The sequence below is a fragment of the Balearica regulorum genome, chromosome 6 (genome assembly GCF_011004875.1).
Source record: "Balearica regulorum gibbericeps isolate bBalReg1 chromosome 6, bBalReg1.pri, whole genome shotgun sequence".
Lineage (NCBI taxonomy): Eukaryota > Metazoa > Chordata > Aves > Gruiformes > Gruidae > Balearica > Balearica regulorum.
Window position 1 is genome coordinate 38,517,059 of NC_046189.1, and position 27,805 is coordinate 38,544,863.

The following is a 27,805-nucleotide window of genomic DNA, read 5'->3' on the forward strand; positions in this document are numbered from 1 at the left end:
TCTTCTTGTCCCCAGGAAGTGTCTGATAGGTAGCCCCAACCCCGAGCTGAGCGGGGCAGCAAGGGAAGCCTGGGACAATCCTCCCAGTGTATTATAGCTCTCATGCTCTGCACCCTGCCAAGGGTGGGGCCCATTGCAAGATTTCTGGGCTTTCTAGGCCAGATATTATTTCCAGTCATTTCTTGAGTCGCCTATTTATTTTGTTATCCATGACCCTTTAAAAGGGCTGGCTGGTTTTTTGCTTCTTTTTTTAAAAAAAAAAAAAAATATGAGAAAGGCATGAGTAGAACACATTAAAAAAAAAAAAAAAAATCAGCCTGCATTGTACCTAAACAAAATGCCATCCAGTACTTCTCATAGTAATGTTTTATCGTGCGAAAACAGTCTGATGCTAAACCTTTTTCCAGGGATGATCATTTGTCTGTGTGTCTAATGACAGAGTAAATGAACACCCCAAGCAGTCAGTATCTAAACCTATCGAGGGTATCCAGTGTAGTTGAGGTTTTGTAAAGAGATACAGTACTAATGCTCCAGGGAAATATAATTTAACTTTCATCTCTCTTTTGAAACGTCCTTCATTTTCTCCCTCCATTCCCAAATCCAAGTTAGGGCTCTCAAATCAGCCTAAATGACTTGAAAAATGACACTGCAGGCAGCAAAGCTGATGATTGCAGGTACCTTTTCCATTCCACACTGGACATTGCAGACATTGTTTTCTGTTGCTTTTCTTGGAGCACAGGATGCTCTGACAAGAATGATACACAAAATTACATATTTGATTCAATGCCTAAAAGCCACCCTGGGATCCATAACCTTGCTTAAAGATTTAAGAAAGACCTTTAGTCCACTTCTGAGAAGGTTCTTAGCTTAGAAAACTTTATCTTTCAACTTTACTTCTTAGCAGCTGTTATGTTTTTTTGCTGTCGTTTGTTTGACAGGATCCAGTTATAGGTTCCGATGTCTGTTTAAAGAAACAGGGAGGTTGTTGGCTTTAAAATTCCCTTACTGCTTGTGTGTTCAACATTTTCCCAGGCTTTTCTACATAGTTTGCCAAGTAAAGGGACTGACCTTTTGTAGCAAACACTTTTTCATTTCTAAATGCTCACTTTGATTTTTGTCCCATTTTATGCTCATTCCAAACTGTTTACAACCCACTAAAAATGACTGTGAATTATATGTTTGTGTAATGGATTCCTTTTGTGGTCAGAGTGGAATGTTTACTTTGAACAATTAGTTATCTTTGGGCAGATTATAGTGACCTGAAAAAAGAATGGCTAAAATTATTATAGTACCTTAACTATTTCCTTTTGTTATCTTCTCTGTTTGTCCAATGTATTATTTACTGAGTTTCGTTGCTCTGAGCCCCAGTGAACAAATCATGTTAAATAAGAGCAGTGACAGAAAATCCCTGAGCGTAGGACTCTTGGTTTGGGGGGTTTGATCTGCTGGGGTAGGAGCGGCTACGCTGGCGAGACTGCAGAAGTGACCATTACAGGCTGGGCGTGCAATTTTCAGAAGACGTGGTTTTGAAAGAAGTTTGAAGTGCTTGCTCTCTGAAAATCCGATTTCTCAAAGGTGTCCCAAGTGTGACACCCCAAAGTGCCTAAAATCAAGACTCAGCTTGGCTGCGATTTGCTTATGAGTAGTGTCATTGCAGAACTTCACACGCACAAAGTCTCATACCCCAGAATATTTGGCGTTTAAGGAAGAAAACGTCTTTATGGGCAGATGATAAAGTACCTTATGGGATGTACTACAGAAATACAGTCATCCCGACGAAGAGAAATGAAGATAAAAACGGTATTTTAAACTACCTCACCTCCCAAATGCCATGCTGCCCTGTGACAGAAGGTTGTGTCCCTTTCATCAGTTTTATCTCTTAATGTAAAAGCTGAAGTGCAGCTAAAAGCACTTTAAAACCTATTTATTAAAAAAAAAAAAGAAAAAAAAAAGAAGAAAGTGATATTTCATTACCTTCTACATCATATACTGCTTAAAAGGTAGTCAGTATTCTGGTAGGAAGTTTACATAGAGGACAGTTCACTTATCTTATGGAGTTAAGCAAAGAGGAAATGAGTTTTAAAAATATAAAGTATTGTGAATACACTTATATAGCTAGGGAAAAAAATGAGTTTTTAAAACAGTTTAATGCTATCTCATTTTCCAATGGAAGAAAACACTGCAGAAGAATTGAAAAAAAAAAAAAAAATTAAAATCCCAAGCACCTCTTAAAGCTGACGACTGCCATGCTGGGATCACTAACTGGCATGGTGTAGTTATCAGATTATAGGCACACAGTGAGGACTGCAGAAGACACGAGGCCTGTGCAGCCAAGGTATGTATTAATAGCCACTATATACAACCTCTAGCAGCTTATATCCCTATATCTATTGTAATACTCCATATTATTAGATTTGTGTTCAGCGGCTTGCTCCTCCAGGGTGTACTTAGCTTAAGCGATTTTTTATTTTATGCATTTGGTTCTCAAAAACGCCTCAGTCCCATTCCTGAGGACCTGAAGACGGCAGTCGGAAAGTACAGGGTAGTTTTGCCAGAGTACGCTCACCACCATCTTTGAGTTTCCGTGAAACGTACAGTGTTCCTGGGCTACTTCCCAGCACGGTTAGACCAAACCCATCAGCTGGTGGCATAAAGGATTTGTTCTGGCAAGGTTTCCTTGAGAAGAAGGGAAACCTCAGGAGACCGACCTATCCTGTGCAGTTTTATATTTCTGTCTGAGTGCAGGATTATTCTCCAACAGCACTTGGCCCCTGAATACCCACTGAAATGTATTTTATTTGTGTTCTCTCTATCGTATCTTTTAACATATTTCTGTCCTCGGAGCAAGAAATTGTTCATGAATAGCAGTTTGTTTCCTACAAGTTCATTCACTGATTTTCAGTACTTATTTTCCTCTGGAAAGGTATTTTCCTAACTTTTCTCCCCCCCCCTCCCCACTTCTCCCAGGCCTACACATGCTTCCTTGCTTACTCTGATATAATTTTACATACTGTTTCCAGTGGCTTTAGAATTCAGTACCCTGAAAGTACAGAGATCATATTGCTCCACCAAATGATCTGAGCTCCCAGTTCTGCTAATTTTGTACTGTTCATTCTTTCCCACTTTGGGATAATCTATTATGCTTGGATCCAGGCACGCACTAAAAGCTAATACTTCCATGAAGAATGTGCAATTTGTACTGTTTAGCTTGTGATGAGATTCCTGAAGTCTTTTATGGTTCTATCTTGTTCCAAGGAGGCTTCTGCTCCCAACTTTTATATGCACTGAATTTTAAAAAAAAAAAAAAAAAAAAAGGAAACAAAACAAACTGATAGGAAAAAAAATTACACACACACAAAAATATCCAGCACTTCAGCAGATAAAGCCTTTTTCCAGGGAATTCTAGTGGGCTGAAGAAAACTGTTTCTGAGGGCATTGAACTATGTTTACTTTAAAGTGGCCAACAAGAATAAACTTAAACATACGGATGAATGCAATATAAAACAACAAAGTTCTGAGAAAAGCCCTTACGAGTTTGTGATTTAAAATGTTTCGGCCTTTTTTTTTCTTTTTTTTTTTTTTTTCTTTTATTCTTCTTTTGAGTGGAAATGAAGAGTGGTTGAATTTAGTGCGAACATATTGGCAAGCTTTCCTCAACCATTTCTGTCTTCAGGCTCAGGCAATCCCGCTATAGCCACCTTTCTTAGAGTAAGAGCCAGTTAATAGCGTTGTGCAAGGTCCAAGTCAGAATTGGCTCTGAAGGGTATTCACTCTGGGGCCTCTGTGTCTGCTAGAAAGCCACATTCCGAGTTAGAAAAAAATATCAAGAAGTGTCAACAGGAAACATCACGGAAGGGCATACAAGACAAATTAGAGAAAAGGAGACAACAGCAGGGGGAGAAAAAAAAAAAAAAAAAAAGGCAAAAAAGCCTTGCAATGACAATGCACAAAAGAGAGAGTAAATGCGTATTTTAAAAATTTGAAAGCAGAGACAGTAAGCTAGTTAGAAGAAGAAAAAAGCCATAAAAAAGGCAAACATTTGAACCAGTTGCCATCTTTGTCATAGTTACCTGATACCTGTTTCATTGATTAATCTGTTCCAGAGAAATGTATCCATTTCCATGAAAAAAAAGGGGATTTGTATTTTAAGCCTTGCCAGTAACAACAAGCAGACACTCAGGGTGCACCGGAGTAACATTTACAATGCCTGGGCCCAATTCATGCCTTGTGTAATTTTATTGCTTTTACTGGAATTACACCAGAGATGAGTTTGGCCTTTTGCCTTTTTCTAGCATTGTATAATATATCTATTAGTGAACGTGTAGAAGGAAACAGGGCATTTTGTCTTCAGAATTTTCCATAAAATCTTTTTCAATAGGCTTAATAAATAAAATAAACCACTTAACCTATGAAATAAAAAAGAATCAAACAACATTCTCTAGATATTAAAATAATGTTAATATACTTTGTAAATCAAGTACTTGACATTTGTACATGCTCAAACAAAAAGTCTAGAGAAATTTAAAGCCAGCTGACTGTCTGTGGCACTTACTCTGTGCCAAAGAGAAAATGAAGGTCCTGACATACCCCCTGGTCAGAGTCAGCTTCAGGGAAGCTCACACATGAGGGTATCCACCTCCTAGCCGTGAAAAAGAGAAAAAGATAGGGGAAAAAAAAAAAATCCTCTCTTTTCCTCCTGAATAAACCGAGAAATGTGAGGCACTATGCCCTAGTACAGTACACATGCCATCGCAGAGAAGGAGCTGGCAGTGTTTCCACTGCAAACCCCATTTAGTCAGACTTTACAGTTCAGCCATTAATAGAACACTTTGGGCTAACACTTGACAAAATGAGTCTTGGCCTAGAGGAGATGTTCTCTCACACACACAGACACACACAGAAATTAAGTCCATTAAGTTACTTTAATAAGAAAAAAAAGTAGTTGTAGTTTCAGATTCTTTCAAAATCCCTGTCACTTAAAAATAAAGTTATGGTTTTCACATAAAATTATGAAGGCATAATTCCACAATGTAGACTAATTGTTCTTCCTGTGGAAAAAAAAATAAAATTACTATAACTACACTATATTTTTTCCAAAAAAGTTTTGCAGCAATAAAAAAAAAAACACATAAAAAGAAAGTTTTGCTGTCTCTATGCAACACTATGGGGTCAGTTTAAAAAACCCTGTCTCCTTTTTTCTGCCTGTAATTCAAGAGAGCAAATAACTGCAGTTGTATTTTATTACTTCAATTATTTGCTGTAGCAGCTTGTGTTACATCAGTGTTTTAACCATATAATATAGCAGTCTAATGGTATTGATACCTAAGTGAGAGAAATTGTACCAACAGAAAGCTTCAGGAGCAAGGCAGAGGGCAGAGTAAGAGGGCAGCTTAAACAGGAGGCTTTATGTTAAAGTTTTCACTTCTTTAAGAGAAGACTTTTTAGCTCATTTTACTCCTCTGAATTTATGAAACCGATATTGTTAGCAATCTAGTAACTGAATTGTCCCTAAATTGGCTACTGCATGATAAACCCCCAAGGAATTAACAAGTCTTTTAAATGTCTCCAGTTGTCTATTCGCTTAGCAGATTGTTTTATTATAATCAGGATACTCACAGATCATGGATGTAATTATACAGCAAACCAACTTCTTTTTTGTCTTCACACAGACAAACAATGCTGCCTGGTTTGGGAGGAATGACATATATGTAAATGAGAGCAAAATGTGGCCATTTTGTTTCATAACACAACAGAACCGTATCACTTGGCTCCGGGGCAGCCCCAGCCAGCCTGATCCAGCTCGCTCTTCATGAGTCCTTCATGCACCTTGTTTTTGGTGTCAGAGATGATGCATTTCAAATAATTTAAATTCTCAGGAAACAGACATCGCTGTTAGAAACTGCTTTCTCATGTTTATTCTACCTTGTAAGTATATAGGTTATTTCTTTCTATAATTCCCACTTTACTGGTACCAGCCTCTGTCCACCAAAGCAAGCAGAGACTTCTCTTTAAGGACCTGAGTAGATCAATTCTGTGGTCAATGGTTGTTCCTTACAGTTAAGGAAATGCTAGTGTTTTGTTGGATCAGGGCCTTAAGCTTTATATGTTTGGATCAGAAATGCAAATACCCAGATTTTCTCTTAGGATTTAAAAACAAAGAACAAGCACTCATTCAGTTTTTCAGATTACAGGCCATTTACAGGTAGTACTGAGGCTCTTAAAATCACCCTCCAAACCAAGGGTAAGGTGATGGCTCTTCTCTGAGATGTCTTCACTCAGAAAATAAGTCCTCGAAAGACAGAAATGGGCTATTCCATGCCTGTCCCCCCCATCTTCCCAGAAAAAAAAAAAAAAAAAAATTCCCCCAATATTTCAAACCATATGTTTAGATTTGCCAGTCCTGAACTGACATGGTGTTACGTGACATAACACACCAAAGCAGCTGCCACCAAATGGCTTTCCTGTGCCAGCAGTAACCACACAATGGTGTTGGAGGTACCACAACTTTTTGTTTACTTAGAAATGAAATAATTTTGATGAGTGTATGGTATCAGTTAGCAAGTGTTGAGTTCTTTATGGTGATACTGCTCATGTTGACTTAAATGGAAAACGGATAAGCTCAGAAATCTTTAATAAGAAAAGTTTCTTGTAGTGATGCCCTGTGGAGCCACTAGAACTAAAAATCTGTCAGCATACTTGGTAGAAACTTTGTTTCATGGTTCTCTAACTCATATGATTGAGATTAAAGTGAATAAAATCTTGGCACATAGTTTGGCAGCGGAGAAGCATTCCTCTGTTTGTGTGTAGATGTGCGCGTGTGTGAGAGACAGAGGGGCAGAGAGGAGGAAATTTAGCAGCCACTCATTCGGTGTTAAATTATCAGGTGTTACATATTTTTAATAAACCTTAGTAGAAAGATAAGATACATCCTCTCCTAATGAAAACTGCTTTCGCTTAGCCTATAAACTTTTTAAACAAGCTGAGCATCTCCTCTAACCATTGAAAACAAAATCATTCAAATTCTCCAGCCCAGCTAAACTGTACGACAGTCTTGAATCTAAACAGGAAGGTGGAAGGTGCTGGATGGCTGCTCTTTAGGCATTCAGGTTTTCCTACTTTACCACTAAAACAGAGGAGCTCACAAACCACTTTATTTAGTGCCCTGATCTGTGACCTGCCAGACTGTCCTCACAGCAGTGGTTACTCTCTGGTCATAAATAGCACTGATCCAGCAATGGGGCTTTGCACACAGGAGAACTTCTGTCATCACTGAGCAAAGACACAATCTTTTTAGATATTTTGCCTGCAGTCACGATATGTTGATGTTTGAGAAGTGTCTGAATTTGCACCCTAGAAATTGTTTCACAAAGGGTTTTTTTAATTATCTCTGTTTCGGTTGCATTTGTTGTATTCTGATATGCCGTACATTAAAACCACACAGAGCACAGCTTACAGTAAGAGGTTGTGTTAGGAACCTTGCAACTGTCTGGGATGTCTCTATAGTAAATGTCATTAATAATTACTGGAATTTTCACTAAAGAAGGAAATTAGATATGGAAAACACTGTATGCCAACTTCACTTTTCCAAGCTTTCAGAAATACCAGAGGGTCTGTGTGAACCCTAGTAAAAGGGATGAGATTGGATTTCCACCTTCCTTACATCATTCCATGTCACAGTCAGCATTAAGATACAAAGACAACGATTCAAATCAAAATTCTTCCCGTGGCTTCAAATTTTAAAATAATTATCTTGCATGAAAATATCAAATGATACTGATATTTATGCATTTACTTCACCCAAAATTCAGCTAACAGATATACAGTGCATGTTATTGAGAGCAACTGGGTTTTTTTTTTCTTCTCAGAATTCAGTATTTTTCTGTATTTCTTTCATGGCTCAATTACGTTTCAGTTATATGATTTGTATTTGAATGTGATTTTTTTTTTTTTTTCCATATTTCAAAGCAGAAAGCAATTTGTTCCATTTCAGACTAGACTGAAACAACCTCTTTTCAGGAGTTCTTGAGCAATTCATACACAAGTTTTGTGCCATTTTAATGTAGTACCCCATGGTATGCATGTGAAGCCATAAAATGAAAACTATGGGATTGCTTCTGTCAAAGTAGTGAAGTATGCATTAGTATCTTAAGTTTTGGTATTTATCACTCTTTGTAACCCAGTTCAGGATTTTTATGGTTTCTGTAGATATCCTGACTATATTTTTTGCCAAATGTTGCTTTGGTAATGATTGAGATTTTGCCCAAATTAAATGCAGGCAGAAAAAAAATCCACTTTTAAGTTACCTGAACTTGTTTGGGGACAGTAAATGTAGTGGGAACGACAGGAAAAATAATATATATATAGCTGCATAGTCCTGCAGCTAAGATGGGGGAAAAAAGTGGAAAAGTATCTAAGCACGATAGGTTTCTGTCATATTAAAATGAATGTGTCCATTTTTCCACACAGTACCGCTTAATGTCACTGTTTCATAAGAGTAAATGCGACTTTTGCAAAACCAGGAAAATTTTCTCCCTTTTTGACTAGAGGTTTATCACAGAAAAGAAGGTGGAAGAGCAGTCAGTGAATTCCCATGATTTTAATTATTATTGTGTCTTCAAATGTGCACACTGGGAAAATATTATTAAATTAAAAGTTATCTAAGTATAAGCATATACATACACACCTATGTATTATCACATTTATATGCAAAAAGATATGCAATGCTAAGAATTCAGTAAGTTGGTGTTAGATAGCCATATGTAATACTTATCTTCCACGAGAGCCTCTGAATTTTCCACACAGGCATGGACTGTAACACCCAAAGGTGTCTGATAGCGTGCCTTAGACTAAAGAATCTGATTTTTAAATGTTTTCTCCCACTTAAAGATAAAAAGCAAATACAAAGATAGATGCCTACAATACGATATGAATAAGCAAAGACCTTTATCAACTGCACGTGAGAGCCCGAACTCCATTTTTAGAGCCGGGTTCTGCACATTCCTTCTGTTAGAAATCCAGAACCAAGCTGGTCTTATTTCTAAGTGTAAGAAACAGATCCAGCCTTCTGTGTTATGCAACGAAACGAGTACTATCAAGTGCCTCGCTGATATTTCTTTAACCGTTGTTGAACTGTAACAGTTAACCTCTGCGTTCGCGTCCACTCCCCAGCAATGAGCAACAGCTGTAGGAAGCGCCCGCAGATGGTTAGGTAGGACCCGTTCCTGAAGACAAGAGAGGTAACCTTGAAACATCTAAGATTGAAGAGAGCATAGCTTCAGGCTGTGAAATAAAAATTAATCTGTTTTAGAGAAGAGTATTGGGCCTATCTGGACTCCTCACCTACCTCTAAAAAGCCAAGGAATGATGGAAGAAGCAGTCCTGTGACTTTCAATTTCCATCCTAAATATCCCTATTCCATCCTAAATTTCCTATCCTGGTCACTATCGTTTAAAAAAAACCCACAAAAATCTCTTTGCCAAGCAAAGGCACTACAGTCCAGAAAATGCAAACTCCTTACCCAGTTTGGCTGAAGATTATGTGTGCCCAAATGTACAGTTCTTCCGCTTCCAACCGTTAAAAGTCCAATAAGCAGCAGTACTAGTCAGGATGGGGAGGTGACATTACTGAGGTCTAATTTAATCTCTCACTATTGTGAAAGATGGGAAAAGATTTGTCCCTACTGTGCACTAAATTCTCTTTAAAATCAGCATTGGGAGTAAGGGATGTTTGGAGAATTGTGTCTGTCCCTTGGCTTTTAACCACAGTTCCTACTGATGTCAGTGGACCTGACTAAAGTCCTATATAGTCCTAAGAGGAGACTTGGACCCCCCAAAGTGCAATTTCCCTTAGCGTTCCGATGTTGCTCAGAAAACACAGACGTGATGTTGGTGATGATAGATCCCCAAATGAAGCACAGTTTAACCAAAGTGGGAGGATTTAGCAAAATGCATAAATTTCTTGTATGCTACTGTCTGTAACAGGCAGATCTTCAGCCAGTTTAGGGAGCATAAGTTACAGCTGGCTTTTGCTGGAATTTATGCTCTTGACCCTCCTCAGTTGCATAGCCAATAGGGAGTTGTCAGGCTACATGTGTTTTTAAACTTCTTTCAGCTAAATCAGAAATCCAAAAGCAAAATACAGCTCTCAGCAGTATCATGTGGAGTTGTGACACTCCCTGGAGGGCTCGGGGTCCATAAACCAATGAATGGATTACAATAAGGCATAAATGTAGTATTTTCATCCATGACAGATATAATCTTGAGTCTGTATTTTTCATGTTACTTAACTCTTTCAGAATGTAATGTGTGACAGAAAATATCTTATAATGCACATTGCAGTAAATATCAGTCAAGTATGCTTTATTGCTGAGCTCTACATGTTTCCAGAAGTTAACAGGCACAGCTGGGATATAAGAAATGGCAATGTTGTATATATTTCTTGAACATACAAAATACCTTGGCTCTCCTCTTCCCCACCCTCCACATTACATCCCCAGCTGTTCTGATCATGTCACACAGTGGATGAGTTTTTCCATCGTCAGCTTCTCCTAAAATGATAACCTTTATTCAGGCTTTCATCCTCCCAAAAATAAACTGCATTATCCACATTGTCATCACATTCAAATTAGACTATCACAGCATATCTTGCGCGGCACAGAATAATAGAAATGGTAACTGATGGAAGGTGGTAAACTGCCTGTTGGTAGCTGTACCTAATACTCAGTGCTAGTATTTAATATCTACTGATTTTCCTACAAATGGCTCAAATCTCTCTACCTGGAATTCCCTTCTGTCAGTCTCCCTAGTGTCGTATGGCCACGACGCCAGACAGGTAAGAATTGGAAGCTGCACACCTCTGGAGTCATGAAGCTGATTATATCCCAAGAGAGTTGCTGGTGAAGGACCATTCATCTTTTGAAGATTCCTGATGCTCCTGCAAGACCTTTTGGTCAAGCAGGGAAAAAAGTATACTTGATAAAGTGGCAAAGAACCATAGAAATCCTATTTTATTTCAGATGAATTAAGCATTGGTCAGAATGGACCTACTAGCCCACACGTGAGAAGCAGTAACTGCAGGAAATGAGAGCACCTAGGAGTGGTGGAAGAGATATTAAAAGAGAAAGCAAACAAGCAAACAAAAAAGAAATAAACATTCAAAAAATTAAATACTAATGTGTTACAGAGAGAGAATGGCTATTTCCAAACATTTGGTAATTTCAGATATTACACTCTGTTGCATAAAGTAAGACAATGTTATTTCCTTTTAAACTGCCATTCCATTTAAACCAGCGAGCTGATGCGTATACTTGAGGTCTGTATTTGGTAGGGATTTTTCTCCTTTAGCATAAACCTTGTTTATTTAAAAAGTGAACAAAGATGAATCAGGTGGTAAATGTATTCATGTAATCATTTTCATTAATAAGCCGTTATAAATAATAGAGGGAAGGTTTTAAGTGTATAATTTTCTGTAGCACAATTGAGATTTTTCCACATCTTCAGCAGTAAGTTAATTAGAATCACCTGCATTTTCTTGGGCGGACACCAAATGGATTGCAAACAAAAACAGATTAAAATAGCTGTAGCTCATGGCATACAGATGACAAGATTCACAAAGAGGACAATCAGGCAATGAAAACCTCCTCTTTTTCAAACATTTTTAAAGGAAATTCAGCTCTTGTGAGTCGCTGTAAAAAGACGTTTGCAAGTGTTTCGTTGAAAGACTAGAATGGCTTTGTTTCTGATCCCATGATGAGTGAAAGAAATGTTTAAGAAAGATCACTTTACAGAGAGATTCAGACTGAAATGTGATGACTGTGATTCAAGCCAAGCCAAAAATTACAGCTCAGAATTAAAGGGGATGGACGTGGCTTGGGAATCCATTTTCCCACATTCCTGAATCTCAATCATCCCAGCCAATGTTTAAAAGAAAATACAGTGGAAAGCAATGAGGTCACTTTGTTTAGCTGCAAGAAGTGGGAATATCAGAATGGCAAAAGTATATATTGGAGGTAACGGCAAAATTACAGTGAACACGCTGCATGTTCGATGGTCTCATTCAAAACAAATAGCTTCAAAGCTGAGTTTTGGTTCTTGTTACAGGGAGCCTTCTGAGTAAGTCTTCTTGTTCCTGGGGCTTTTAAACCGTAAACTTCTTGAATGTCAAAGACAGTGCAACACAATAGAGAAGAAGACGAAGGCATAGCAAGCTTGATCTAGGCGTTGAACAGCAGCCCTGCATAGCAGTGAACTGTGTGCTAGTTTAAATTGCACTTACTTTGTGCTGTTGCTACCCTTATTTATTTGTATATAAATATCTAAGTGGAAAATCTACCATCAAGTGATATGAAACGGAATAAAGTATACCATCCATCATATGCACTTGTTACTTATTCTCAGTATGTAATGCTCATATTCAGTAGTGTAATTGCTTCCGTTAAACAGGTTCTACAGGGTCTTGAAAACAGTAAGATCTTAGTCAAGCTTTTCTCCTTTCATTGCATCTTGAAGTTATTACTGCAAGAAAAAATGAGATTCACTTTTTACGTAGGAATGCCCCTCATCTTCTTGATATTATTGCAGTCAAACGCAGAATTATTTCTTGTTAGCTAATTTCCTAAAGAGATTCACCAAACCTCATGTCAGACACCTCCTACAGAGTCTTTCTTAGCTTTTAAGAACTAGCACAATTTCTCTCTCCTCTCTTTTCTTCCCCCCATTATCTCTGCCATTACTAAATTCTGATGCAGTGTTAGATTTCTACTAAGATAAAATAAGGAAAACCTTGAATTCAGGCTTGTCTGTCACAGGTCCTGCAGCTGGGCAGTGCTGGTCGTGAATCCAGTGTCTGCAAATCGTGTGAAAAGTTACAATGGAGAGGACATCTCTCCATCCTCTCTTTAATACAATGAAGTATATATTTTATGTTTCATTTTATTTCTTTCAATATCAAGTACGGTGCTCTCCCGGAGCTCCTATTTGTAGCATGTGAAGAGATGCATTCTCTTCCTTGCTTCTGTTTGATATTCCTCTTTCTATAGTTCAAGGGATCACATCAGTTCTCTTTGCTATAGCACTGAACTGAGAGATCATGTTCGGCTAATTATCTAAAATAACCCTCAAGTCCTTTGCAAGGTACATCCAGAGTGTTGGATGTACCCTGTGTTTCTCCGTATGAAAACTTATTTTACCAGACTGTGACCATTTCAGGTGGCAGTTCAGATGTTCTGTAACTTTACCTGTCCTCATCATTATTTAATATCTCCCTGATCTTTGTGTCATCTGCTTCCTTTGCCAACAGAGATTTTTTTTTCTCGTTGTCCACATCTCTGATACAGGTATTAGATGGCACTGGACTGAGAGCTCCACTCTTGCGAGCTCTGCCCGTTATGACCTTGTCAACTGATAGCTCCCGTTAACTACCACATTTTGAGGTCTGTCATTGAGCCAGTTTTTAATCCATGTAATATATGCCCTGTTAATTCCATAAAATGCAAGTGCTTTAATCAAAATGTCATGTGGTACTAAGTCAAAAGCCTCATGGCAATCCAAACATACTATTTCAACACCATTGCCTTTATCAACCAGACCTGTCAAAAATCCAATCCTATCAAAAAACGCAACAAGTTTGCTAGACAGGGCCTCGATTTTCATGAAACCATGCTGGTTGGGATTAATTATATTTTGCTATGAATTATTTGTTCATAGAGTCCTGAATTAATTATTTAAGTAGACTGTCTGGGACTGAGGTCAGTCTAGCCAGTCTCCAAGCGCATCCCTCTTACTGCTTTTACAATATCGGAATAACTCTTCTGCCACTGTTTCCAGCATTAGTAATTTCCAAATATTTCTCTATATTTTATTTACAAATGAGAAACACGTGTATATCATGAGCACTGATAAGTGAAAACTGATTTTTTTTACAACAGTGGTTATCTATTTGTCCTTCAGACTGGCTTCCAATATCACCCACTGTTTGGTCTCCTAGGTTTGTTTATACTTGTCTATCTGGTAGAACTATCTAACATGACATTTTTATGGCGCCCACTTCCACAGTAGCTGAGTATCTTCTCTGGACTAGGGATGGGACCTGGTTTCATATCAGTTAGCTGGGATATTGTTTTCAGCCTCACAAATGTGATCCTTTGATGGGAGGAGTACAAGAAGCAGGTAGTTCTGACGATCAAGAGAGAAGATTTTTTCCAGCAGAGCAAATCTTGGTGTCAGCCTCCGGCCCTGCTCCAGGAGCTTTATGGCAACACCACACCAAAAGGCAGAATAGAGATGTCAGCATCACGGAAAACCATGCTGAGTGCAGATAGTCTTACCTTCAGAAGGAGCTGGTGCTTGTTTCAACCCGAGCTGATGAAGCCGCGTACCAAGTTTGCTGGTTCAAGTATCTTCAGCTCACACCACCTCTGCACCACGCCTCATTTGACATCCACGTGTCCCTTGCTTGCGGTTAATGCCTCTATGTTTTTTTCTCTCTGTGATGTAACTCAAATTTGTTTCATTGTTCTTCTCATTTTCAATGCTGATTTCCATGACGTCAGGCAAATTTTTTTTTTGCTTCCACATTGACCTGAAACTCTAGGTACCTTTTGTAAGCCATCCAGATACAGTACTTTTAGTGTTGAATTTTAAGGTGTCAGGTTTGTTCTTTACTACTCTTCACGATTTTCCTTCTACTGACATACAAATATTGATCCTTTTATGAAACTTTTTGTTGCACATTGTTTTGTTGGGTTTTCCTCATCCAACACATTATCTTGCCATTGGTATATTTGCTGCATTCACACATTTCTGCTCCTTTAAATGCCTTCATGCCTCACTTTTGTGCCCTTAGTAAACTTTTAAGAAATTGTTTATAAATCAGGTATTTATGGTAAGATGCATATGAAAACAGGAGGAAAGAATTATAGTTTTAGGGAGAACATACCCTGATAATGACCTCTTAAATATTTGTAAAGATAGCCCTGGGCATCTGAGCCCACAAAATAGTTTATAATACAACAGCTTGATTACATAATGATACTTTAGTTTTAAAACGTATGATCTTTCTGTTTATGGGAAGGCATAATAGGCTCCTTTGAAATACAATATTTTTGCCCTGAACATAACTGATTTTAAATGAAAGGACTAACTAAAGAATGCCTTTCTTCAAGTTTGTACTTCACTTTGTTGTTGAATCCAGCACGATGGTTTCTTTTACAAAACTCCTACCAGGCCTGGGGACCACACCTATTTCAGGATACATTAATTGTGAAAGTTTCATGAGTTTCTATGCAGGAAGTTACCTACTACCATTTAAGATGGTATGTTTCAAATTCTAAGTCTTGTTAAAAAACAGAGAGAAATTTCTGTATACCACCCTTCCTCCCCCCCCTCCACACCCACACACCCCCCCCGCACATAGAGAATTTCCTTTTATATTCCGTTTGAAGATATTGTCAAGTATAGATTCAGCTTAGACAGAATGCAATGTGATTTGGGAGAGGGATTTGTTCTGTGCAACAGAAAGAGATTAATGAGAACATTCAAGGCAGTTCGTAAAGCATCAGAACTACCTCAACCCATATCAAAGTCTAATAATTTAGAATGTATGTTTGGATACATATATCACCTAAGCTCTAATTTTTTCCTGTACTTCTAATTTTTCTCTGCACTACCTGGTTCCAGCTCAAACTCTTACTGGAGCTGACACTGACCTGCATTCATGGTTTTTACCCTTTTGGCTAGAAGCAGGAGTGAAAGAAATGTTCTTAAAAAAGTGTTCTAACATCTTCTGTGCAGTTATGCAGAGTGCGTATTATATTTATTATTGTTCATGAATCTCAACCAAGCCTGAGTTCAGTTGCCTTTTAACTTTCTCATCAGGAGTACCTGTATGATTTTTTTTCATGAAAGTAGTTAAAATTTGCCTATAGTTTGGCAGATAAACTGATGTAGTATTGAATAAGTTCTTTTCCTACATCTCTTATACCTTTATAAAATTTAAGGTGGAAATACTGAAGTGTTTGTCATGCTGTTGGAAGTCACTTCTAATTGTGGATCTATCCTGTCTTAGGTTCCTCATTCAAACAAACAGAAGCAAAGCTGGAGATTGGGATATAAAGCAAATAAAATACTTGTTCTCCTCTAGGGCAAAATCCAGTGATTCTTCACCAATAAACCCCACTCCAAAACACAAGAAGGTCACCCTAGAGTGAACAACAATTGGACTTTATTACAATGAATAGTTTTTTCTGAAATGTTCTTTACCACTACAGTTAAACACCAGCACCAGATAGGAAATTCTGCAAGGCTTTTGTTTCATCTTGTTCCCTAAGTATTTATAGCCTGCCGTGAAGAAACACTGACAGCAGTGCAGTGATGTTTTTATTCTTGATAGAGATGCCCTTAAAAGTGAATTTACTTTGAAAATTTTTCATAGAATCATGATATTAGAAATATAAAGACATATCACTCTCTCTCTTTCTCTCTCTTTCTCTTTTGCGCCTAATTGGATTTCCAAAATAAGTTGTTAACAATCCAGCTAAGATAATGTGGTTGTGAAAAGGATGTCCAAATCCACCAATTTACATTGGTTTGGTTTGGCTTAACTTTCAAAGTTCTTGGAGCAGAAAGTTGATGGCACGTGAACACTATAATTGGCTTGATATTCTTGGATTTTTAAAAATTTTTTTCTCTCTGCCATATTGTATAGCGTCCAAATGAAATGTTAATCAGAACTCATTTCTGGACCAAAGTAAATTTATAACAATAATAATGCACTTGTATATTCCAGATCATTTTGCAAGATGTAATATCCACCAATTTACAACACAGTTTTTCATTTTCAGTCGAGCTGGATAATTTATGTAGGTTCCAAACTGACGCTATTAATGGGAGACACAGCTATTTCACACAACATGACATGTATTGCTTTCACTTCCATATATCCAAAAAGGTTAAGATCCAAATTGAGTTAGATCCAAACAAAAGTTAACATTCTGGTTTGGGGCCTGTTTGTTTGTTTGTTTGTTTTATTTTTCCTCTTTACTTTCTGCTTTAGACTTCAATTTACATGATGCAGTTCTTAATCCCTTACCACGAGAGTCCCACTTTCCCATGTTGGGAATTACTTTTGCTCTCTACTCTCCCTTTACTAAAACAGAATGAGACTCTTCAGACTTAGGATAGAATTGCATTACTTAAACATTTTAGTAATTTCCATTTGCTCATATGTTATACATCCAGTAGATGGATAACTTCCAAGTGTTCTTGATTACCGAATTCTTTTTGATTTCTCTTAAATAAACTTTTTCTTTATCCCTCTGTAACCAAAGGGGATCTTCCTGAAATGAATCATCACTCTCTGTATTATGTTGCAGGACACCCACAGGTGCAGGGTAGAAAATTGTCTAATAAAAGACATAGATAGCCAGTTTATAATACGGAATTATTATTCATTTTTAAAAGAGATTATTTAATGTAAACAAAATCAGGATGTTCCTAGCAGGATAGACATAAAATAAGAACTGTATTTTGTAGAGAGAGAAAACAAACACGCAAACAAACAAAAGACTTCATTTTGTTTCAGTCTGCATCAAAAGGAAATCTTTTATAACGTTTCAAGACCAGCGAGGAATACCTCCAAGCAGTTGAATCCACTGGCTATGGCACTCATCTGCCAAGGCATGATGCAAATAGCCTCGAAATAAGGACTCGAACCTCAGCTCTTGCCTATTTAAGTGTTATTACAACTGGGCTTCTGGGCTTTTGGACTTATTTTCACTCTTTGCTATAGTTTCAGTTTTTCCTTTTTCCTCACCTTGAATTGGAAAAAAACCTCCCCCTAGATACATTTTTAGGAACTATTTTCCTGAAATTTTTTGGGTTTGACAAATTAGCGTTTTCCAAGAGAAAAGCTTTCTCTGAAATTGCTTGCCAAGAGCTAATTAAAATGTGTTCCAAGTCATGAGTAGCCTTAAAAAAAAAAAAAAACAGTTTTGTGTAGATTCTCTTAGCTTCTTATGTACTTGCAAGTTTTAAACGTGAAATGACAATGTACAGTTTAGTGTTTTCAGTTTTTAAGCATGCAGATTCGGTCGTTGTTTCACAATAGCTAATTCTCCCGGGAAAGGGGAGCAGTTCCCATGTGCTTTGAAATGCTACAGCTATGCAACCCGGGCTGGAAGTGCTATTTTAAACAGTCATATCAGCAGAGCTTGCTGTAGGAGATAATATGTCACAAAAGGGAGTATGACATCTAGTTTCACCTAGAAGATAAACCTTGAGTAGATATGCAGGGAGAAACAAGACTGTCAGGTTGTCCTTGAAAAGAATGGCCTATATTAATGAAGAAATGTACTCCGGGGCATATGCTATTTGGGATATTTAATTTCATCTTCAAACTTGTCTGATCTGCTATGAAGAATATAGTAGAGAAATGGTAGTTGCGTGTAGTCTCATGCACGTCATGATTTCAGAGTGGGCATCTCACTGCTTTATTTGCAGAAAGGTCACAGCCTCAGAAATTCGTGTTTGAAAAACCCAGGCCCCAGACCGAGACGTTTCCCCGGCACTGTTAATACGAACCCCCCACGTTTAAGCAGGGCTTGCGTAGCATCGTGCGTATCCCAAGCAGCCCTCCTCTATAAGCACGAGAGCTAATTCACTCTTCCTTTCCCGTCACACTCAAATACCCTTGCAGAACCGTATTCTGCTGACAGAATTACAAGATAATTATAGTTAGGTGGTTTGTATTCACTTAAGTTAATCTACCACTTTTATTTTTCATTGTTGTTTTAATCAGGCAGGAGGCACTTCAGTTGTTGTCAGGTGGATTATTTTTCAGTCGTTCACTACGCTGCTCTTCTTCATACTTGTTAGGGTGCTTCTGGCTTCCTGACAGACGTACAAAGAAAAATACTTATATGATCTAAAATGAAATATGTGTTTCTCTTTCAGGTCTAGATGTTGATGGAATATACAGAGTTAGCGGCAATCTGGCAACAATACAGAAGTTACGATTTGTTGTCAATCAGGGTAAGTGATTCCTCCACCCTGGTAATGTTTTGTTTAGTACTTAACTGTCTCAGATGACAGTATTTCAGAATCTGCTATACATTAGTGGCATAGAATGATGAGCCGTGTTTTGGAAAAGAGAGGAAAGGCAAGGTAGAAAGATATTGCACAGAGGGAAATGTCAGCTAGGAGAGAGGAAAAACAGCACAGTAAACAGAGGAAAATAGTAGTTAAACAGGAGACGAGAAACAAACAAACAAAAAACCCACCAAAAGTAAGAAAAAAAGGAGGAAATGGATACATGAAATAAGGTGGCAAAAAACAAAGCATATGTAGAAACCAAAGAATCAAAGTGAGAAGAAAAAAAAAAAAAAGATTAAAAGGAAAAATAGCAGATTGTTTGGATGTTGAAAGTTAAACAAAACCAAAAGTAGAACAGGGATCCAAAGGAAACCAGCAAAAGAGAAAAAGGTGTTGAAAAGAACTGAAAAAGAAATACTGAAAGTACAGTACTGGCTCTGTCGAAGTCGGTGGAAGATTTAGCACTCATTTTGAACAGGCAAAGATTTGACCCCAGGAAATGAGGAGAGATGAGTATCTGGGAGGCTTGCACCAGGATTAGAACAAACCTGTACATATTTACTGAACAGATTTCCACAGATGCCACATATAATGAACATATTTCTACAAATACAAAAGAACACTTTTCACAGATGTGGCCTAAATGAATCTAACTGATCAATAGATACTGTTACAGGTGTGGAAGCCAATATTGGTAGCTAACTAGGATGCACGACGCATACATTCACCTCTTTGAACAGTTTACTGCTCTTGGCAAAGACTAAATGTCCCCACATTTAATAGTTTAGCAAATATCGTTGATGACAGTGAACCTCCTGATACTACTTAATGAGAAAGTAAAATGAACCTTCTCGGAAATCAGGAAAAATCCCAAATCTTAAATTGCATTATAGACTTTATACACTTTTGAATTAACCAAGGATGAATGCGAAGCTGCTGCAACATTTTCTCCTACTTTTTATTAACTCTTTTTAAAAGTTACCTGGAGACTATTACCAGAACTGCTAAATATTGCATATTGTGGTTTTTGGAGATGATAGCTGTTGGAGAACAACTTCCACAATTAGTTTAGTACTATACATAAACTAAGACTTTTGACTCAAAAATTCGCATGAAAGTGAGAGGTATGAGAGGTGTAAAAATATTCCCACCTTCGAGCCTCCATTTACCTCTCTAGGGAATGTTTCAGGGGGGCAGTGGACATTTGCCACCTCCTCGGCTGCTCCAGGTCAGTCTTGTCTTCAGCTGAAACTGGAGGATGAACTCTGGCTTATGAGGAATCAGTATTTATGCCAGTAAATTCAGTGAGACTGAATAAATCATCAGCCTCATGGTTTTGACTCATTATTTGGGTTCCCGTAGATTTATAGTTGTTGGGTATTTGTGTGTCGATAATGTAGTCTGCCTTGGCTTTCAAATGACCGTACACTGTATTTTGTTTGGAGACAGAGAGGCAAACCCAGGATTTTCTCTTCTTTACTGCCTAGGATCTTTGCTCAGGAAAAAATGTGCCATAAAAATAATGGTCCTGTCTATCATGTCTTGTGGCATCCAAAGGTTAACATACTTGAGGTTAACATTACTGCTCAAGTTTTCACCTAAAACAGATGGGCTGATACTGTAGACAGAAGTCTAAGCTGGCTTTTTGTAGCACAGAGGTACCAGGCACCTTTTTCTGCTGGTTTATACTACTGTGAAAAATGAATATAGAAAGGTGAAGTTCATAGTACTTTAAAGCCACTCTGACACCAGCTACTTAGGGCATGTGCGAGAAATCTGCCTATTGAGTGACCAAAGAAAATTCAAAGAAAACTAGTGCTTCTGGAGAACTATATTGTTTTCTTATCAGATGTGATAATTACTGTTTCTTATGTTAGTCTTTATTGGTACAAGTAGGGCACTCATGCATTTTATATCATAACAAAATAGATTTTAAATTGGAAGCCCCCCTTACACGTTCCTTAAAATCCCAGCTACAAAAATATCTAGCCGGGTCTGTACTTAGCTTTTCCTCAGGTAAATGCATGCAGAAATGCCAAAGGTCATCTCCTGTAAACCCTAATGCCACTCTGCCGTCTTCAGAGCTGACACCAACACCATGCGAGGGGAAACGGGAGAGCCTAGCATTTCAGTCCCCCAAAAAATAATCCAGTAATTTTTCATCAGAACATTCAAGAAGTAACACAGACACAAAGAATGCCTTTAGATAGCAGGCCACTGTTTCAATAGTTTAAATAACATCCTTTCCGTGTGCCAGGCAGGAAACATTCCGTTGAGTCACTACGTACCGTTATTTACAGTGTGCTTGGGAGGGCAATAGCGGTCTCCACCCCATGTCCCCAGGAACCTCATGTCCCCTGTCAGTTAGATGGTGAGGACAGCAGCAGCTTCAGAGTGTTTCATGAAGTCACAAAAGTCACTAGGAAAACCGGTATGTGCTCCCGACCTCCTTATTTACCAGTCCTCTAAAGCTCCGCAGTGGGATGGTGTTTAATAACGCACTCTCCACACACCACTTTCACTCAGTAATTATTGTGACCTCCTCGGCTCAATCCCTGTAGCTTCATTTTTCTGTAGTTAACAGTGGGAAAGCAGTATTTATATATATGATTTTCCCATCGAGATTTTTTTTAATTTTATTTAAAGTTTAATTTAATTATAAATGCAAACAAATGTTCTGAAAAAGCCTATTTACATTGCAGAGATTGACTGTGCAACCAGTTCTTATACAGGCCAAATACTTAATGGGCTCTTTCTTCCTGCTTGGTTTGCCGTTGTGTTACACCTACATTTATAGGACATAAATAATATTTTTCACATAGAAAATTAAAGATCATAGAAGAGACTCTAGGCTGGCTGCCATATCAAAGTATTTTTTATTAGAATAATCATTAATTAGAATATAGCAAACCTTTATTTGGCTCATTTTCCCGTACTGTTAATGTCATCTGCACCATCAAAAATTAAATAAGAAAGAACTGGTGAATATGAAAGGAAAACAAACTAACAGTTGACAGCTTCATCATTAAAGAAGAAACACGAACAGTATACATCTAAAAAGACCCTTGAAATTCTAGATTTTTGGGGGTGAGGATGGGTTTACAATAAAAAAAAAAAAACCAACATGCTTTGTATCTTTTTAAATTCTCTGAATATACTACTTCTCATTTCTTGAGGTAGGCAGCTCCTGAAGAGGGCTTTGACCTTGCCAACATGAGTATCAGCAGAACAAACTACCTTATTTACTTTATCCCTTTCACAGAGTTTTCTTTTTCTGTAAAAGTCTATTGATATCACACCTTTTTTGCTTCTGTGCAACAGGATTATCTTTTATCTATGATTTATTTTCCCATTAAGAGCTGAAAAGATCAGTTGATCATAAGAGGACCAGGCTATAACATCTCTCAGCACTTTCAAAACTCTAAGTCATCATTTTTCAAATCACTGAATCAAGGCAGTAGAAGCTGTTTGGACCAAACTGACACCAGGAAATTCGTACTTTTCTTAGTCTACAAGCACTGAAAGAATTTTGGTTTCAGAAACTAAGCTACCAGTCATTCAGTATTTCTGGCTGAGAACCCATGGTAAAGGCTTCTATAATAGCCAGAGACATTAGGCAGAGATACCCCTTCCTCTTATGCTTTCTGTATTAGTCTAATAGTTGCAATCTTCAAAAAAAAAAAAGGTACTTGGCAATTCTTTAGGGATTTTGTGAAAAACCTGGAGGACTTTTGCTGATTTTAAGCAAGGTCCAGTAAGCTAAAGCCTTTACACAAAAGGATATTCTTTTAATTCACACCTGTAGGAAAAGGGATAAGGTACTGTAAATGGGTCTGTTAAGCCATGTACAGTGTGCTGGCAGTTCCAGGCTATGAGGATGCTGCAGAAAAGATCAATTTTTTTGGGCCAAAGCCCCAGGGTGGGGCTGACATGGGTCCCAGGCCCATGGGCAGGGCTGGGGGAGCCCCAGGTGGGGCTGCTCAGGGCCATTAAGGCACCACTATCAGAAAGTGAGGAGAGGTGGGAGATGCTTTTCAAAATCAAGCTTCTAACCTGATAAAAACTGCCAACACTAAGGCAAAAAGTGCATGAGAGAGGAGAAAAAAAAAAACAACCCAAAGGAAGACGCTTCATCTGTAAGGTGCTACTTTGTAAGAGTGTGCCTTTGTGGTGTGCTCTCTGCTCTGGTTGAACCTGTTGTGTTGATGCACACCGTGATATAATGCGGTAAGGAGGTTTTTTTGTACTAAACCCTACGGGTTCCCTGTCCTGCTCGCACGTGTCTGTCCCAGCAATCCTCAACGGCCCTCGGTGCCTGAAGATGAGATGTTCCTGGGTGAGGAGGTAGAAGCTTACTTCTTCGTGCCTCCTGTGCTAATCTGCTGGGTAGCTGGAAAGGCATTCAATTTCTACGACTGTCAAACAAGCAATTTTCATGAGTACTAAATTAACTGAAAAAAATGGAGCTATAAAGGGTTCATAACACATTGCTGAAACACTAGGATTCTATCCTAATGCATATATGTTCAGGGAAACTAACCATAGAAATACAAATTTCAATACTTATTGGTTCATTCAGTAAGTGTTGGTTCATACATAATACAAGAGAGTTTCTAATTGTCTTTATATCCAATGCTTTGTTTGCAAAATGCTTGGTATTTGCTGTACAGATGACCTTTGCATCCCGTTATTTCAATTGGAATACCTTGTGCGTTAACTGCGAAACACCACGTACCATCCAAAGGTCAATTAATGTGTTTTTACAGCTTGGTTACTATACTTATGTAGCAAAAGGGGAGGGGAAAATGAATTTTTACAGAGGCTAAATATTACATTCTTGCAGAAAGGTACATTTCTTACGGAACATGGAAAAGGATAGCCAAAGATATCCAAATTGATAACGACATTGGGGAAAAAGGTGAATTTACTCTTACCCTGACATCACCTCAGGTTAACAAAAAACATTTTGGCAAAAAGAAATATATTTCCTTTGTTTCTTCTATAAGAGAATGCTGGAATATAATTCAGTTTAAGAAAAATTAAAAGTAAAATTTAGACCACAAATACATGAACTGATTGTGAATATTTATTAACTAAATAATTTAATAATAAAGAAAATGCCTACTTGATTAATTGTTACAGAGTAAAAATTACAATAAAACTGTCTTGATCAGTGCTTTGCAGAAGCACCATTACTGTCTGTGCAGTTGTTTAACAAGGATTTAATTGGAAAGATAAGTGAATGCACATTTAAAAGTATTGTTAATTTGCTTTATAATCACCCCATCCTTCACAGTATTGACAGCACCAGGCACAAACCCCTTTCTCTTTTACAAGTATTATTTTCCATATGTGCGCAATAAATTCTGAAGCAGTAATTGGAAATTTTATGGATTTCAACATACCTAGTGTTTTGAGTTTATAGGTGCCATATCCCCTCTGTAAAGGTAGTTCATAGGTGGCATTTTAAGTAAAATCATTGCCTTTTTATTACCCATGGGCTTCTTTGGAGGTTGTGGTGTGGTCGTTTGTTGGTTTTTGCTGTTTTGTGTTGTGTTGTTTTGGTGGTTTTTTTCTTTCCTAAGGAATATCTAATTCCTATTTACTTTTCCTTTCCATTTGAAATACCAACAAAATCCTCATTGCAACATTATTTTTGATTTAATAAACAACAGCCGTCAAAAACAGTAATCTTCAATATGTTTATATTCCATCTGTACTTATATTTATTGTTCTGAAATGGCTTGGATTAATCTAATTGACAAGTAAGAGCCCAGACCATATGAGCAGCTAAGGATGATACCTTTAACCAGCAGGATTCTTCAACCGTACTGACATGTTCTTTATCAATGAACTATGAGAAAAGAGGAACAAATCTTAGGGTTTTATTTTTTTTTTAATATTACTGATTATACGAGCTTGCTGGGACCATATGTCTGAGCCTCGGCTATCAGGAACCAGAGTGGTTTCCCGGCTGGCTCTGCCTCGTCGGGCAGAGCCCGTGGAGCTGACACAAGACTGAAGCTGCCTTTGAAATGGAGCTGCCAGGTCAGCACAAATGGGCTGGGTGGTTTTGAAGGAAGCATTTAGAGGGATAAAAAGCAGGGGGGGGGGGGAGGAAAAAGGGAGGAGGGAACTAAGGGGGGGGGGGAGAGAAGTATCTCCTTTTCACAGCTTTATTTCCTTAAAATAAGAAAGAAAAGAGAAAAAAACCCCCAAAACCTCCCCATTCAAAAATACCCGGGTGTTTCCATTGACCCAGTATATCCATTTCAAAGGCAGCCAGCAGCTCCGGCCCTGCGGTTAACAAAGGCTCTGTGGGCAGAGGAGAGCAGGTCCTCTGTCAGCTGCCAGAGAGCAGCTACAAACATGAAGGTCCAACAGGACTGTAGCGGGCTTCATGTTAAAATTGCAGCAAGGATCACTGGAAAAAGAGAGTGTGGGGGAGAGAGATTGGTTCTCTCTTGCAGTCACTTTCCTCTCTGTTTGCGGGTCCTTCATTTCTCGTGCATGTGCATTAGTGAAATTTCCCATTGTATCCTGCCATCTCATGTATTTTTAGATGGTTTAGGTTATTGGTTGTATATTTCAGGCGTACATGAGTTTGCTTAGCATCACGTGAATGTGTCTTGGTTAGGGTCTAACCTTAGAGCCACCCTCCAGCCTTGGCGACGTTCTCCCTGCGATGCCTTCCTCGCTTCTGCCAGCAGCGATTCGTGTAGCCCTCCTGACTGAGAAACCAGTAAGAGTGGTCCAAAGTTCACGTTGGAAATATCAGGCTCAAACTGGGTTCCTTGCTAGCTGAGAACCAAAATGTCTTGAAAGCCTTGAGTCAAAAATAGTTTTTTCTTTCTTTTTCACACTTCCCAGGCAAGCACAGAAAATAAAATGGACTGAAGCAATTTTCAGAAATAATTATAAAACAGCTTGTTTCTGGGTTAAGACCTGCATATGCCAAGCTGTAGCCAAGAATTTCTTTCTTTCTTTTTTTTTTTTATTTTTTTCAGGCTTTAAAACTCTGACAACAGAATACTTTAATTGAGCCCACAGTAGTTGGTGAATCAATTAATATATGCATGTTACTGATGTGGGTTCTTCCCTTTTCTCTCTGTGTTCAAATGTCTATTTTAAGATACAAAATATTTTTTGCATGCAAAAGAAGGTGTGGTTTCCAAATCTTTCCCTTTTTCCAGAGGGGAGGGGGGACAGTGTAGTACCCCAAACAATGATTTGTAAATATAAGTCAGGTGATTAAACCTGATAAATACTTTTGCAACCAATGCTTTTAATTATTTTGTAAATAATGTGCATTGTATACAAAAAAGGGATGCTAGAGCTAGAATATTAATGTTTTTCCAATATAACTTATTTTGTCTTCAGTGTGAAGGAAAAAAAAGAGAAGGATCTTCAAAATTATAAGTCTTAGTTGCCCAATCCGTAGCTCTAGTCACTGTGCAATTTCTCTTACCAATGGTATTGTCATGTTTTTCTTTTCAACAGTGTGATGAATAAGTCGGCAGAACAGGGCAGAAGAGGCAGTAAACTGGGTTAGTGTGGTCAGCCACAAACATACCATAGATTTTATGGCACGTATTGTATGATCGAGCATTTAAGACACGCCTTTTATTTCTTTTCTAACCACAGCACTATTTGCGTTACAATAGCTTTTTGCTTAGTAACACTTCAAGAAGTTGAAGAGCTTCTTGATAACCCCTCGAGGAGCGTTATTTAGGCGCTGAGAAGGACTGTAGTTTTGCACGCCGTAGCAAGGGATTGCCTTTTTTTTGGGGGGGGGATGCTCACTGTTGTCACGGGTGACTCTTTGTTTGGGTTTGTTGTTCTGATAGTAATGCTACAGGAAATACCATTCCACAGAGCTCCTAAAGAACAAGGAAAGGAAATAATTTATCGAGTCATTTGTTAAAAGTCTTAATAGGAAGACTTTCTAGCTATGATTTTTTGGATGAAGGAATAATCTCTAGAAGCTGGGGACTGCCAGATAAACTGAACCAAACGTCAGAGGTATTTTGCATGGGATGATCTTGTGTTCCAAGGAGATGGATACCCTGGAGAACTAAGCTGCATAGTTCCTGCTTAAAGTTGGTCATGCTCAATGTCTCTTACAAGATCATGGTGTGGCCTAATATTTGGGGTGGTTTTCTCTCCTGTGGTCAATATCTATAATTCTGTGGTTTGTATGTAATACCAGCTGACAAATACGAACTTGCAATAGGGTCTGCAACAAAAAGGGTGATGTTATATGTGGATGGACATTACATAATATTATGCAGGGTGGCACGGGATGAGAAGTTACCACACCGTGGAATTAGGCTTTATCATGGTATTTGTGGTCTCCTGTATACTGAGAACTGGGAAAACCATAAATACTGTGGTAGATACAACTGTTGTGAGTAGTGAGTGATTTTGGTTTGGGGGAGGCTTTGGTAATGCTTTTCTCTGTTGAACTCCATTGGTTATTTCAGCTGGAGGTAAGAGTGCTGGGGTCCAAGCGGGGATGTTACTGGGGGCCAAACTGGCAAACATTCAAACAAAAAGATCTAGGAGAAAAAAAAGCAGAAAATCCAAAGTATTTTTTTAATGGAAACTTTTGTTTTTATGAGGAAAGTCATGTTCTTTTATTGACTGTCTTATTTGTGGATACAGTCTTTCTTAGAAACAGATTCCCATGGAAAAGAAATTAGTTTATATAAGAAATTTTC

The 27,805-nt window shown here is 38.1% G+C and overlaps 1 protein-coding gene across 2 annotated transcripts in view; it reads left to right on the plus strand.

Annotated features, from left to right (window-relative positions):
• The window catches only part of ARHGAP15 (Rho GTPase activating protein 15), a 333,201-nt gene that overhangs the window by 206,361 nt on the left and 99,035 nt on the right, over positions 1-27,805 (plus strand). For both annotated transcript variants that reach the window (XM_075757250.1, XM_075757251.1), the window contains one exon: positions 18,948-19,025. In XM_075757250.1, the coding sequence (XP_075613365.1) occupies positions 18,948-19,025 (78 nt within the window). The remainder of the gene's footprint in view (positions 1-18,947; positions 19,026-27,805) is intronic.